The sequence below is a fragment of the Biomphalaria glabrata genome, chromosome 2, assembly GCF_947242115.1.
Source record: "Biomphalaria glabrata chromosome 2, xgBioGlab47.1, whole genome shotgun sequence".
Taxonomy (NCBI): Eukaryota; Metazoa; Mollusca; class Gastropoda; family Planorbidae; genus Biomphalaria; species Biomphalaria glabrata.
In genome coordinates this window covers 37,348,105-37,362,125 of record NC_074712.1, presented here as the reverse complement: position 1 = coordinate 37,362,125, position 14,021 = coordinate 37,348,105, and the positions used below count along the sequence as shown (strand labels likewise).

The following is a 14,021-nucleotide window of genomic DNA, read 5'->3' as shown; positions in this document are numbered from 1 at the left end:
TATACCTGCATTACATACTGTTTTTGATTGTCATAATTAAAAATAGCATCAGGGGTTGTGTAAATATCCGCAGTATAAAAACCTGTCACATTATTTAGTGCAACATTTTTGACAGTAAACTTTCCCAAGGCACCAGATTGTATGGAAATGTCTATCTGACCATTTCCAGTAGTGTAAGAATCAGCATCACTGGCAGTCACAGTAATCACAAAGGTATCTGAATAAAAAGTCAAATCATCTCATAAATGCAGAAAAAAGACTTAACACCAGTGATATTCTACAGGATGAAGAGAAAAAAAAGAGAAAACTATAATAAGAATCCCAAAGTTCAACCAGTTTCAGAATGGGAAAGTTATATTTATTAATTTTGTGTACGTTAATCAGTTTATAATCAATAATCTGTAGATCTATAAAGTATGCTGTTGTACTTAGCAACAATAATCTTCCTGTAACTTTTATATCCCTCAAGTTTTGCCATTTTTCAAATTAACTAGATGCATTACAAAATTTAAAAAACTTAAAAATCTAGTCAGTTAAAAGTGTTGTTCTTTTTTCAATTGGCTGGACAATTTCCATTCTAATAAATTTCTCGTTCTGGCTGTAACATACATAGGATTATGAAAGTAGCAAAATAAAGCATAAACATTAAAACCAAAAATTAATGAATATTAATTATTTAATGTTTGGCATAAATTTAGTCACTGACCTCCCTTAGTGTTTTCGTAAATGTTCTCAATAAAACTTGATGAGATAAATACTGGTGCATTGTTGTTTACATCCTAGTCAAGACATAAAATAAATTTTTGATTAATAGTATTAGGGTACATGTCTACCATAAGAGTGATGAGAATTGACAAAAACATTTTTTTCCTTTGCATTTTTTGATACTATAATCATTTTTCTATAATTTAAATTTATTTCATGTAAATAACCCAACAAGTACTTCAAAATTATTCTGAAAGTTTGTGGGGCATGTATTGTTTACTCTTTAACAACCATTTCAAATTACCACCCTCCCCATTTTTTAAATCAATTTCATCTTTATTAAGAATTAGTTTAACCATAGAAATAATATGTATGATTCCACAATGGCATGACGTTGCATTCTGCAATAATTGACATTAACCTAATGAATTGAAATCATTGAATTACATTCAGATTCAGTTGTCTGCAACATCCTTCTCAAATAAAAATTGTACTAAAAAAAAAGTAACTTTTTGTACAAAGCCAAGTTTTAAATTTGCACGTTAGAATAGACCAAAAAACATTTATTTCCGATATCGATAGTGACAGTAGGGATGAGCTTTTTGCAGAAAATATAATGTAAATTAAGCAAGAACATGTAGTATTTAGTGAATCAATATACTCTTATATTTTATATTTTACTGTCTTTAGAATCATTACTATTATTTCTCCCATGATGAGGGCACTCTGCATTATTAAATTTTAACTGAAAATTGATTCACATTAAGTATTTAAAAATACAGAAAATCCCCTAATAGAAATGAAAATAAGATTTGCAAATAAAAGCCACACAATCAGATTAATCTGTAAACATCTGCAGGCCAACAGATGTATTTTTAAGGTTTTGAGAAGCTAATTTGTAAGTTTTTGTTGTTCTCAAATAATTATTTTTTCACCACTTGAACTTCCTTCATATATGATATCTTCCTTAGTTTTAGCTCAATCTGTCTACAATTTGCATATTTGTTGTGTACAAATATATAAAGGGGATGAACTAGACAAGTTTTGACATATTAAGTTAAATTTTGTATATTGACCTTCAACTTTGATAAAAATAGTAAAAAAATCAAAATTTTTGGGGTCAAAAATAGACAAATTGAATCTTTTTCATTTTAAAAGGTAGCATACAACTTTCTAGTTCATTCCTATTGTTTGTCATAGTTCTACAAGAGTTTTATGTTTATGACAATATATTAATATTCAAATATGTTAAGATGCTTGATAAAAATGCTATATTCCAACCTCTACTGGCCATATTGGATATAGGTACCTAATTAGCATTTTTGAAAACATTTTTTTTATAGTAATGTCTGAGCTTTACCTAACAAGATAGACTAAAAAAAACACCACTTTTTCCCAATTCTTGTGATTTTGACTCTTATTGTAGACATGCACCAGTACTTTGAATAAATATTTATATTTTAAGCATAATTATATGTGTAATAAACACATTAATTATACTTCAATACAACAGCTTAGAGATAGTACTTACAATAACATAAATAGTGACAGGGGAAGCAACTTCATTTTTAGCATCTCTTACTCTAACAACGAAATTGAAGCTGAGAACAAAAATTATTTTAAAAATTCTTGAACATTTTCTGTTACTTTGTGATTGAAACTTAATATAGAATTCAAACTTAAGTGACATGTGTATGTTTTTTGACTTGATAACATTATTAATGTGAATAAAAAAAAAATTTGTTAGAAATGAGTGATTTTGAAAATGTTGAACATTGACAGTCTCCATCTCTTGTAACAAATGTTCAAAGAATGAACTAATACTAAAAACAAAAGAGAACAACATACGCTCCATTTATGGTATCAGAGTAACGGACAGCTCTTAGAGCTGTGATGTTGGCATATGTATGATTAGTTGAATCTACCAATAATGGTGTCTGCCATAGATTTGAGCTGTCGCTTTCTATGTAGTATCTGAGTGGACCCCCAACACTGTCAGGATCTGTTGCCTAGCAATGAAAACACATTTCACTAGTAAACATAACTTAAATGAGAATAGATATAACTTATTCTGAATAAAGTGGATAAAACTGATATGTTTTAAGTCATAGACTCCTTAATACATATAAAAGCACAAAAAAATTTGAATATCATATACTGATTTTTTTTTTTTAATTATTTTAAAAATTACTATAATTGAAACATGCTTTATGATGGCCTACAGAGAATTGAATTTTGTTACTTTTACACTATTATGAAGAAACAAAATTGATTTATTTCTTTGAAACAGTTTTCAGTTTTATAGTAGCATAATTCTTAGTAAATGTTTTTGAAAATAATGTTTATGGTTTCTAATAAAATATCTAAAAAATATAATTAAAACTTTTATTTCTAAATGTTATTAAAATGTTATTAAAAATAAGTATAGATCTTATTAATTGCAATTAAACTATTAATTAAATGAAATGTAGCAATTTGAATTATTTTGTTAAGAAGAAGAGTGCCACTTTGATAACCTCCATGAGCCATGTTCACAATTTGGATGATATTTAAATAAGATTATTATAAATTTATTTTTTTGAATTACATCTACAAAAACTACACTTAAAATTACGGGAAAAACTATAAAAAAAACAACATACAATAAATGGATTTTATTGAGTAGTCACAACTTAATAGAAAACTAATTTAACTAAGTTAACCTTTATTACTTTACATGGAAATCTAAAAGAATTTTTGATAGATCACAAAACAAGCCAGAAAGCTGGTTTCTAAATAAAAGAGAGGAGTTGACAAAGAGATTCTTACATTTTTTAAATTTTAACTGCATTATGTGGAATGTATAGCTGATTGGTCTCCTTGGCTATCAATGAAATTTTGTTGAATTCAAAATGGAAAATAATTGTACAAAATGCTTAAAAATATACACTTACAAATAGTTTTTCCTAATATTAGTCTTTTCTGATTAGTTTCTTTTCATTTAGAAAACTCTTATAATAGTTACATATTCATACTTTTGGCTAGGTGTGAATTACTTTTGCAATATTAAATGAAGATAATTAATTGTAAAATCTTACATTGATAATGAGTGGGTTTATTGTGACTGTCTGTCCTTCATATATCCATCGGACATAACTGGTCTCTAGTTTAGGAACATTATCATTCTCATCTAAGATGTAGATAACCAGAGGTACAGACCGAGTTAAACCATTGCCATTATTGTCAGTTGCTGATACAGTTAAACTGTAGACTTTTTTTCTTTCATAGTCTATACATTCTGGTCCAACACCAACATTCCCATTACACGAAGCCACAGTAACATCCCCTGATTTAGGATTTATTGCAAAGCTGATGAAAACAAAACAACAAACAATTAAAAGTATAATGACATCTTTTTAATGTGAATTTACATAATACTGGGATCAATCTTAAAGTAATCATCTTCTTTTTTGAAGTAATGTCTGTATTATATAAGATAAGATAAGATAAAGTTTCATTGGACATTTTTTTTTAATTTCATGTATGGACATTTCTGTTTAATTAAATAAACTTGTGAGAAGGTCATATATAACTATACATTATCTATTTTCATTTTTTGGCTGACTGTGTACAGACTACTGAATGAAATGTTTTCAATAGCTTAGTTTCTTACTAAGTCACATTAATACAAGTGTTCATAGGATGATCTGTTCAGTTTTTACAATATGAAATCACCATTTATGGAAAGTCTCAACTTTAGTCAAGTTTTGTGTTCACAAATACATGTCAATAAAGACTAAGTATCAAGAACTTAAATCTAATGTTTGTTAGCTTTATAGTCAAACTTCATCCATGTTAAGGTATATGGTACTGATGTATGCAAATGTGCCATGAAGCACTTCAAAATCAACACTAACAGCTGGGAAAAAGTGGCACATGGAGAGTGAGCATAAAAGAAGGGTCCAGGATTGCAGATGCCATACACAACAGTGATAGACAGAAAAGTGAAAATGCAATGGTGGCTGTTGGTCTTTAGTCGCACAAGAAGTTGCAAAGGGAAAAGAACCGTAAAATGCCACAAAGTCAAACTTCCATACTTCTGAGCAAGTGAATCATAAAAAATTATTTCCCATATTTCAGTTATTCAATAGGTCTCTATTTTTATAGCCACTTGCTTATGTGAAGATGAGAAAGATGTATTATATGAATGGATTATCCTAAACTTGTACACCACCACCAAAGTTTACAAAAGTTTTGATAGCTTATATACTCAGAAAAAGAAAAGTACTTATTCTATTTTATCCCTGCATTAGCCACTTAATTACACTCCTTTTAAACTGCAATCAGTATTACTTAATTTGATTCAGAAGTAACCAAAATAATCAAAGGGTGTGGTAGATATTATCATATAGAAGTTTATGGTTTTTCAATGATCCATTTTTTATTAACATATTTGTTTCTATTAATTGATCAAAACTGTCATACTTACTGTGGAGGAATATTTCCAAAGAGAGAGTAAACTATTCCTGCTGTACCAAAGAGTCCCTGCTCAGAATCAGTGGCCTTTAAAGAAAATTATTTTATGTACATAATATACTAGAAGCAACTAAATATGTCAGTGAAGGCTGTCAACTTTCAATTATCAAAGAGAAATACATTTTAAGTGCACTCTTTACTTCTTTAATCCTTGACATAAACCTCTAATACTAATAATAGTCAATACCAGTTAATCAGACCATATTGTGATGTAATCCTTTTGGCAAAGCACACTGCTTGCTATTGAGTTCCTTTTTTATGTTGAATTATAACTAAAGGCCCTTCATTTATAAGCCAGAACCTTTGTTACTGGTACTTTAGCTTTTATTTAAGGAATACCTGCATGCCATTGAAAAAATGGAAAAACCAACTCACCACTATTTTGATAATAGATGATCCCATTGCCGTTAATTCAGAAATAGAAGTTTGATAACTTAGTTGGCTAAAGGTAGGAGTAATATCATTGACATCCCTCACATGAATAGTAACAGTGGCTGAGCTGGAGAAGAATGGAGCCACTGTGTCTGATGCATTCACCTATGTGTTATTTAAAATTTTAAGAGGTTAATGCGCTGAAATAGTATGAACATGCGTCAAGTACATAGAATTTGATTTGTAATCAATAAACTAAGCTAGGATTACTAAGTCCCCTAAAATAATTGAAAAAAATTGTCATTACATATCTTTTTCTTTGGATGTTATAAGACAAATACTATTTTAATAGTTTAACTTACAATGACTATATTTAATTCCTTTTTAAAAAAAAATTGAAAAAAACATTTACCACAAGCACATAGGTTTGTAATTTTTCGTAGTCAATTGAGTTACTGCTTTTGACAAACATTGATGCTGTAGAGAAACTGCTATCTATTTCTGGCAGAATTCCAAATGTTGAGTCATTTAAAAATAGTCTGAAGGTATTGTAGGTACCCTGTTAGTAAAATGACATGGTAAAAATATTTAAAAAAAAATGTTCTTTCCATTACTAATTGTTCTAAATATTTGTATATTAAAAAATATTTAAAAACTGTGAAGGGCTATTATTTTGCTATGAAATTTTAAGGCCTAGTTGATAATAAAAGAATTTCTTAGGCTGAAATTAGTTTCACAATGGTCTTTTTTACAGAATTATCAAAAGTATAACTTCAACCCTTTGGGGTCACTGAGTTACAAAGTATTTTGTGTAGAATGATCAATAAAAAGTAAAAACAAAAAGTTCTTCTTTCAGACGTTGTGATCTATAGTGTGATGTAAAGTTTATCTGTTTCTGTGGCCTACGGTTAACGAAGGTGTCATGTGGTCAGCACAATGACCAACCACCTTTACTTATCCCCAAATAATGTCAGATAACTATTAGAGCTTGATGGATTCAGGGGCAATCAAAGATCCCAAAATTTAAAATCCAGGATTTGAACCTGGGACCCCAGTTTGTAAGCCAAGTGCTTTACCGCTCAGCCACCTTGTCATAAAAAGTTCCAGAAATCAGCTAAATTTATTTGAATTATTCAAAGTTTATAGAAAAAACTACAACTGTAAGAAAATGACACTATTTGTATGGTCAAATTTATGTTTACGTGTGACTTTGATGGTAGACCCATTCCTAACAATGTGTAACATACAGTCAAACAAACAACCATCAAATGTTAAGAAAACAACAGTTAAGACAATAAAAAGAAAGATTTTGTGTGCTCTAGTTTAAGACTACAAACATTAAATCAACAGTGATATATGGACACTAAATGATATACAGTACAACTTTTTATTCTTCAATATAAGAAGAATAAAAAAAAATACACACATAGATTTTTCAAAATGGAAGAATGTCCAAGTCATTGAAAGGTGAACCTCTCTCTGATTCAAAATAGTCTGTCTCATGGCTATAAGTTTCTTCACAATTTTCATTGCAGCTCTTAGTATTACATCAGAAGAGATGATGAAATAGGAATAAAGAAATCCTTCCATGGGTTTTAGAGCTACAAGTATGAATGATGATATCCCAATGCATTAGAAATATTACATATTGGAATGCCATTGTATTTAAATTATTTACCAAATCATGAAAAAAATGTTTTCTAAAAAAAAGGATAAGAATTTCATTACTTATTTTCATCCAGACACACACATACGAACATACACTAGTAACAATGTATTAAAATTTTGAAATAAACATACTGAATCAATATCTGTAACAGTCATCTGTAGCACAGGTACATTAGCACCAGCTATTGTGTTTTCATCAATGTAAGCTTCGTATGTGTTTTGATTAAATACTGGTCCATTGTCATTGATGTCTCGAACTGTAATCCTGATGGTGATTGTGGATGTGGTGGAACTATCATTTCCCAGTAAGAGAGTGTTTTTGTCTAAAATTTCTCTGGCCTAAAAAAAAAAAAAGAATGTATCATCTCAAGACTAAGAGTAAAATGCTTTACTTTTCTAGTTGACACTTTAAAACAAAATGGTAAAGAGAAGACATACATTAAAGTAATCAATGTAAATCAAAAGTAACTTAGGCTATACATTAAAAAATATTCCATAGCAAAAAGTCTTTACATATTGAAAGCACTTACTTTAATAGTTAAATCATATGGAACTTCTTTCTGATAGTTAGGATCATCATAATCTATTCGTTTTTTGACAAAAATATTTCCATTGGTACTATTGATACCAAAAGTGTCAGTATTATCTGAAAAAAATTTTTATTAAGTTATATCCCTCACAAGTTTAAAAAAGACTTTGAACAAAATATATAAAAAGAGAGTTCAAAGAAAAACAATTTTTTGGGGGAGGTGGGACTCTTTCAATGGGAGCTAACTGACTAGACCTGGTCACCAGAACAAAGAGCACAACTCAAGAACAACATTATTAATTAATTAATTAATTATTAAGTTTGACATTACCTTTAATAACATTAGCACCTGGACAAATAACAATCACACAGAGAATATTGTTTGGTATCATACTCATTGTTACTTTCAAAAAAAACAATCTTTGCATGTACTGGTGTTTTTAACAGACATTTTTTGACTCAAATGGTTGCAGGAGACAAAGTCAAACAAGAAAAAAATTAAGGAGTGTAATAATCTATATGTTATGTATTAATATCATCCTGTTGTTTTGTTGTATTTAAATTTGGGTCTTTGTTGGTTTTGGAAGAAGCCTAGGGTTCCAATATGTGTTGATCCTAAATATAGGAATGTGTGCAGGCTCTAGGTGGGGGTGTATAATCACATGACCCTGGGTAGTGATGTGGGACCAAATAACTACACTCATTTTAACTCTTTCTTTGGAGAGTGCGATGGCAAAGTGGATGTTAGCTTGGTACTTGGTTGCTGCTAGGTCATGGTGGGGGTCAATGGTTGGAATCCCCGTCTGGGCCTAGCTTTGTTTCCCCATAGTTTCTTCTCCTTCTTCTCTCAATAACCTTGGCATCTTAGTGCTGCTATTAGATGTTACATGTCATGGTTATTCATAACATGTTTCAGTACTAAAAGCTTCAAACTCCATTTATGTTTCATTAAGAAAAAATAAAACTCATTCTTAAATCATATAAACTATTGCTAGTCAGACCTTTTCTATGTGAGTTTCAATTTTTCTATGGCCTCCTTCAGTCGTAAGGCAACTATGGATCATCTCATAAAAAATGAAATGAATACCTGGGTATTCGCTATGGTTAACCCTTAAAGTGCTGAGCTGTTTTACAATGAGTGCATACAAAATGGAATTACAATTCTGATGTTTAGAGGCTAAACTACCACACATGTTTTAAGGGTTAAACAATGTTGCCCACACAGCAATCCCCCATGCAGATGATTAAAAGTGTAAAGTTTAAAGTAAATAATTTAGAAAAATTCTTAAAAAAATGCTAATAAGAACTTACAATAAGAAATCATTTACAATGAGAAATTATTAAATGTTTAAATATGATTACTTTACAATAAAAAAAAAATCCTTGCACTTACTGCCTATGAGCTCATAATAAATATCATGTTTAGAATTCACATCTGGATCTTCAGCACTGACTTTTTGGACAACAAAACCCTGGCAAACAAAAATAATTAGAACTAAAATTCTCAGTTATGTTTTATACTTAATCACAACATAGCTTTTGACAATGTATAATTTTGTCAGATACTGTCTCCTTACTTTAGCCTCATGCAAGGCACCATGAGATGGCAACCAATTAGTAAATTTTTACAATTTCCTTTTTGACACTTTGACACGATGATTTTTTAAAATGATTTTTTAAATGAAAAAAAAAAAGATTTAAGGATGCCTAGGATCATGCAATGTAATTAGGGCAAGATTTTGATTGGCTAAGCTTCAAAGAAAATAAAAACACTAACAATAGGAAGCTCTTCATCTATAGTTTTAGGTCCAGGCAATGTCCATCGAGGTGGAGTGTCATTGATGTCAGAAACTTCTATGTGGACTTCATTGATTACACTGAAGACACCATCCTGTGAAAAACAAGTAACCAGAAAGAGAAATAGTTATAATAATGTACAATTTATATAAACAAACAAAAAAATACTTTGCTAATAAATATCTAATACCAAAAATACCATTAGATCAGTAGTGCTTTTAAAATTACAAAGCACATTGTCATAACACAAATAATACACAATAGTAGGTGGAGATAATCATAATCAAGAGCTGGGTAAAAAAAAAATGAACAATTTCATAAAGAAAAAAAGAAAAGTAAACATGTAAGTAGTTTGTGTAGTTGTATTTGTTCATTTTTTTCACTAATTCCATTTACTGCACAAGATCAATGAACAAGACAAAAAATGTATGCTGTAAGAAAATTACACTCAAATATGGTCAGTCAAAACAATTCATCAATAAAAGAAACATCCAAATTATTTATTTATAAGAGAGGCAGAAAGATGCAAGAGATGAGAAAAGGGAGAGTTTGCTCATCACATAGAGACAGAAAGATGCAAGAGATGAGAAAAGGGAGAGTTTGCTCATCACATAGAGACAGATAGATGCAAGAGATGAGAAAAGGGAGAGTTTGCTCATCACATAGAGACAGATAGATGCAAGAGATGAGAAAAGGGAGAGTTTGCCCATTACATAGAGACAGATAGATGCAAGAGATGAGAAAAGGGAGAGTTTTCCCATTACATAGAGACAGATAGATGCAAGAGATGAGAAAGGGAGAGTTTGCCCATTACATTGAGACTTCATATGTTTTTAAACATTATATGGGTTGTTCAATGATGACTAACAAAATGTGATTGAATGTTGACTTTTATAATGGGATTGAATGATTACTCACATGATGGGTTTGAATGAAGACTCACATAATGGGATTATCTTACATAATGTGATTGAATGATGGCTTACAGAGTGAAACAAAAAGATTGCTTACATAAGCTTATAGTTACATAAGTTTATAGAGGACTTACAAAAGCTAATAGCTGAATGATGTAAGATATTTTTTCCTCATAGTCCAGCTGTTTGATAAGTATTAAATCACCGTTCCAATACTTGTTGCTGTTTTTTGTCATATTAAGACCAAAAGTATTGCAGGACTCAATCAGCTGTAGTGAGATAAATGCAATTAATAAAAGCACAGAGATTGTAACACTCTCATGTAAATTATATTATTAGATAAACAAGAGCATTTGATTTAGGCTTTGAATTAACATATTTCTTTATTGTCAACTATGCTTTGAGTTATCATTTTATCGTTAGAGTACTAGGATCTTATTTTAAAAAAAGGATAGGTTTTCTGTTAACTATGCTAAAACTAGTTTACATTAAGCAGCTAAACACTCTCCCCTTCCCCCCAAAAAGTCTTTAATATTGTGGGAAATGGCATGTAATTAAAACTAAAATAATTACAGTGGTTAAGTGACAGTTAAGTTTATCATTACAACACTTACAGAGACAGTAGCTCTAACACAAGACACATTTAGAATGGCATTATTTGTATCCACATCTGTGACATCAATAGAAGCTACTTTTGAGCCAACAGTTGTATTCTGAGAAAACAAACATTTAGAAAATATAAACATTGGCTAATGAGCTCTTATAGAGGGTGTTGTGGTTGAGTCATCAATCACTTGGCTTTTTAACCTGGTGTACTGGATTTGAATATCAGTGAAAACTAGGATTTTGAACTTCAGGATTTTTAGGGCACCCCTGAGTCCACCAAACTCTAATGGGTACCTGACTTTAGTTGGGGCAAGTAAAGGCGGTAGGTTGTTGTACTGGAAACATGACATACTGCTTGTTAACCTAATTTCTATACATCACAAGGTCTGAAAGGGGAACTTTTTTTTTCTCTTATTAAGCTCTTATATTTCATATAAATATGCAATATAATGCTAACACAAAACTGCTGAAGTACTGACTAACACAGATCATACATTAGTTTTCTGTCAGATAAGACTGATGCTAACTACATGTCAGGAAAAAAGAAACCCCCATATGCGTAGCTGATGCACAGTTAATTTCAGTCTCCACACTGAATTTGCCAAAAAAAAAAAAACAACTGAAAAGGTTTTTGACAAACTTCTTTGGTATCTATTTGTACATGATACATTTAGCAAACATCATCACTGCTCTTTAGTATCTATCTGTACATGATACATTTACCAAACATCATCACTGGTCTTTGGAGAAAGGAAAAGAAAAACGAGGATGAAAACTGTTACTAAAGGCTTTGCTGAAATATATGAAAGAACCCAATCAAAGCAATCTCCAAGTGCTAAGCCTTACAAGAAGTAATATCCAAGGAGTTATGAGATAATGTGCCATCAAAGCCTGGAAGAACTTCTGTCTTGTGATGATTGTTAAGCCTATAACATGAGAGGAATGTATGAGAATATGAGAAAGCAAATATGCCTGCTAAGTCAAAGCATTGGAATAGTCATCCCAGACTGTCATGTGTTGCAAAAGAGGTGATGGGAAGAGATTGAAAATGAAATTTCCCTGATAGCCATGTCCAGCTTCACAGCCTTAACAATCATGAAGGATCTTATTTTAAAACTGGGATAGGTTTTCTGTCAACTATGCTAAAACTAAAACCAGCCATTGATATGCTTGTTCAACAGAAAATGGCCAGAGAAGATGGTAATTCTGCAGAGATTATTCATGCTCAAAAGCCATTCAAAAACTACTTAGGAAGAGACCAAAAAGATCTAAAACGTGCAAACATTGTAAAAATTTACAAAAAGAACATTCAGATAACAATTACAGAAAAAATACTGCTGAGCATGTACAAAAAAAAATGCTACAGTTCAAATGTGACTTTAGCTTGTAAGTTGGCAGAAGTATGTCAGTCTTAATAAAAACAACATTCTTGCAGAAATACCAGAGAAAAGCATGATCTGCATAACACCTATATGGTAATGCATGAAAAATTAGCCTTATATATGACATGACAGAACACTCAAAGTGTCACTGGGAAAATGCCAAATGGATTACTGCAACCAAAATCTAGACTACAATGCCTGTTTTGTGAGTACTTTGCTCTATGTAAGTGAGAGGAAATTCTTTATGAGGAGCAAATGAGACCCAAGGGATGTTCCAGTTTAACATACAGCTATATCTGTAAGAATTATGGCCAGTGCTTTTTTGTGAGGGTATGCACCTGCACCTTTTTCAATGTGGGGAAAAAATTATGACATTTCTTGTATTTTAACTTTTATTATTAATTTATTAGTACTTTAAAGTTTGGCAATCCATCACTAACTATCAGCACCTATTTTTGACTATCAATAAAAGTATGTGGGAGGAAACAGAACCAACATCAGACAGTATAAAGACCAATTGTGCTTTCTGGTGTAGTCCTCACAGAGAAAAAAGGACTGAGATGTCCATGTACAGGAGGAATAAAGTTGCCCTAAGTGGACTTAGACAAGATTTATCTTGCACAAACTTTATCAAAGTTGGTCACTTCAAAACTGACCTGTTTAGTCAAGCAGATTCTGCCCCTTTCCCCTTCACATTCAAAGCTTTAGGAATTTAGAATTTAGGTCCTCCCGCGCCGTTCGGCGCATTGGGCGGCAAGCTGTCTCCATAATGATCATTCAAAGCTATTATATCACATACAAAAAAATTACCTCAGGAAGGCTTCGAAAAATTGCTGTATCATTAAAAACAGGGGCATTGTCATTGGCATCATTAACAAATACTTTTCCTTCCACAGACTGAAAAAAAATTTGATTTGAAAAGTAGAACTGTAACTGAATTTTAGAATTACTTAGCAGAATTTATTATTTAAAAAAGACTTAACAACATAAAATTAATTTTGTATTAAGATATAAAAGTTATAAAACCTACTAGATTTAGTTAGCATAAAAAGTTAAAAAGGGATGTTTTTAAGTTTCTTATTCATCAAAAGTGTAATTTTTAATTATATCCTATTATCAATCAAATGGGTTAGTAAAAATTACTTTTAAAAATATTTTTCTTCTTGATTATTCTTTAGAATAAGGACTTAAGGCTAACCTATACAATAGACCCAATGCTTTCAACTATTTACTTGAATAATTCTCAAGAATATAACACTAATGATATTTTTGTACACATAATAGCATTTTAAAAACATATTCAACTTTTTAATTTCTACCCAAGGGCTGTGATCACACTTAAGAATTATAAATATATATATTTTTAAAAAGGTAAAGTTGGTAATTACAGAAGTTTGACCATCTCCATCCACAACTCTAATTGTTAACTTGATCTCCTGAGAAATGAAAAAAAAATTTAGGTTAAGCCATTATATAAGTCTCAACATTACTTTTGTAATTAATGACATACAGCATAAAAAGTTCTCATTAAAT

At 30.6% G+C, this 14,021-nt stretch overlaps 1 protein-coding gene across 2 annotated transcripts in view; it reads right to left on the bottom strand.

Annotated features, from left to right (window-relative positions):
• The window catches only part of LOC106067590 (cadherin-87A-like), a 54,944-nt gene that overhangs the window by 17,371 nt on the left and 23,552 nt on the right, over window positions 1-14,021 (bottom strand). For both annotated transcript variants that reach the window (XM_056020346.1, XM_056020347.1), the window contains 16 exons: window positions 13,877-13,924; window positions 13,299-13,385; window positions 11,115-11,213; window positions 10,635-10,769; window positions 9,567-9,680; window positions 9,183-9,261; window positions 7,791-7,906; window positions 7,393-7,599; window positions 6,005-6,151; window positions 5,596-5,757; window positions 5,174-5,247; window positions 3,783-4,053; window positions 2,554-2,714; window positions 2,237-2,306; window positions 707-779; window positions 6-217 (listed from right to left, as the gene is read on the bottom strand). In XM_056020346.1, the coding sequence (XP_055876321.1) occupies window positions 6-217; window positions 707-779; window positions 2,237-2,306; window positions 2,554-2,714; window positions 3,783-4,053; window positions 5,174-5,247; window positions 5,596-5,757; window positions 6,005-6,151; window positions 7,393-7,599; window positions 7,791-7,906; window positions 9,183-9,261; window positions 9,567-9,680; window positions 10,635-10,769; window positions 11,115-11,213; window positions 13,299-13,385; window positions 13,877-13,924 (2,055 nt within the window). The remainder of the gene's footprint in view (window positions 1-5; window positions 218-706; window positions 780-2,236; window positions 2,307-2,553; window positions 2,715-3,782; window positions 4,054-5,173; window positions 5,248-5,595; window positions 5,758-6,004; window positions 6,152-7,392; window positions 7,600-7,790; window positions 7,907-9,182; window positions 9,262-9,566; window positions 9,681-10,634; window positions 10,770-11,114; window positions 11,214-13,298; window positions 13,386-13,876; window positions 13,925-14,021) is intronic.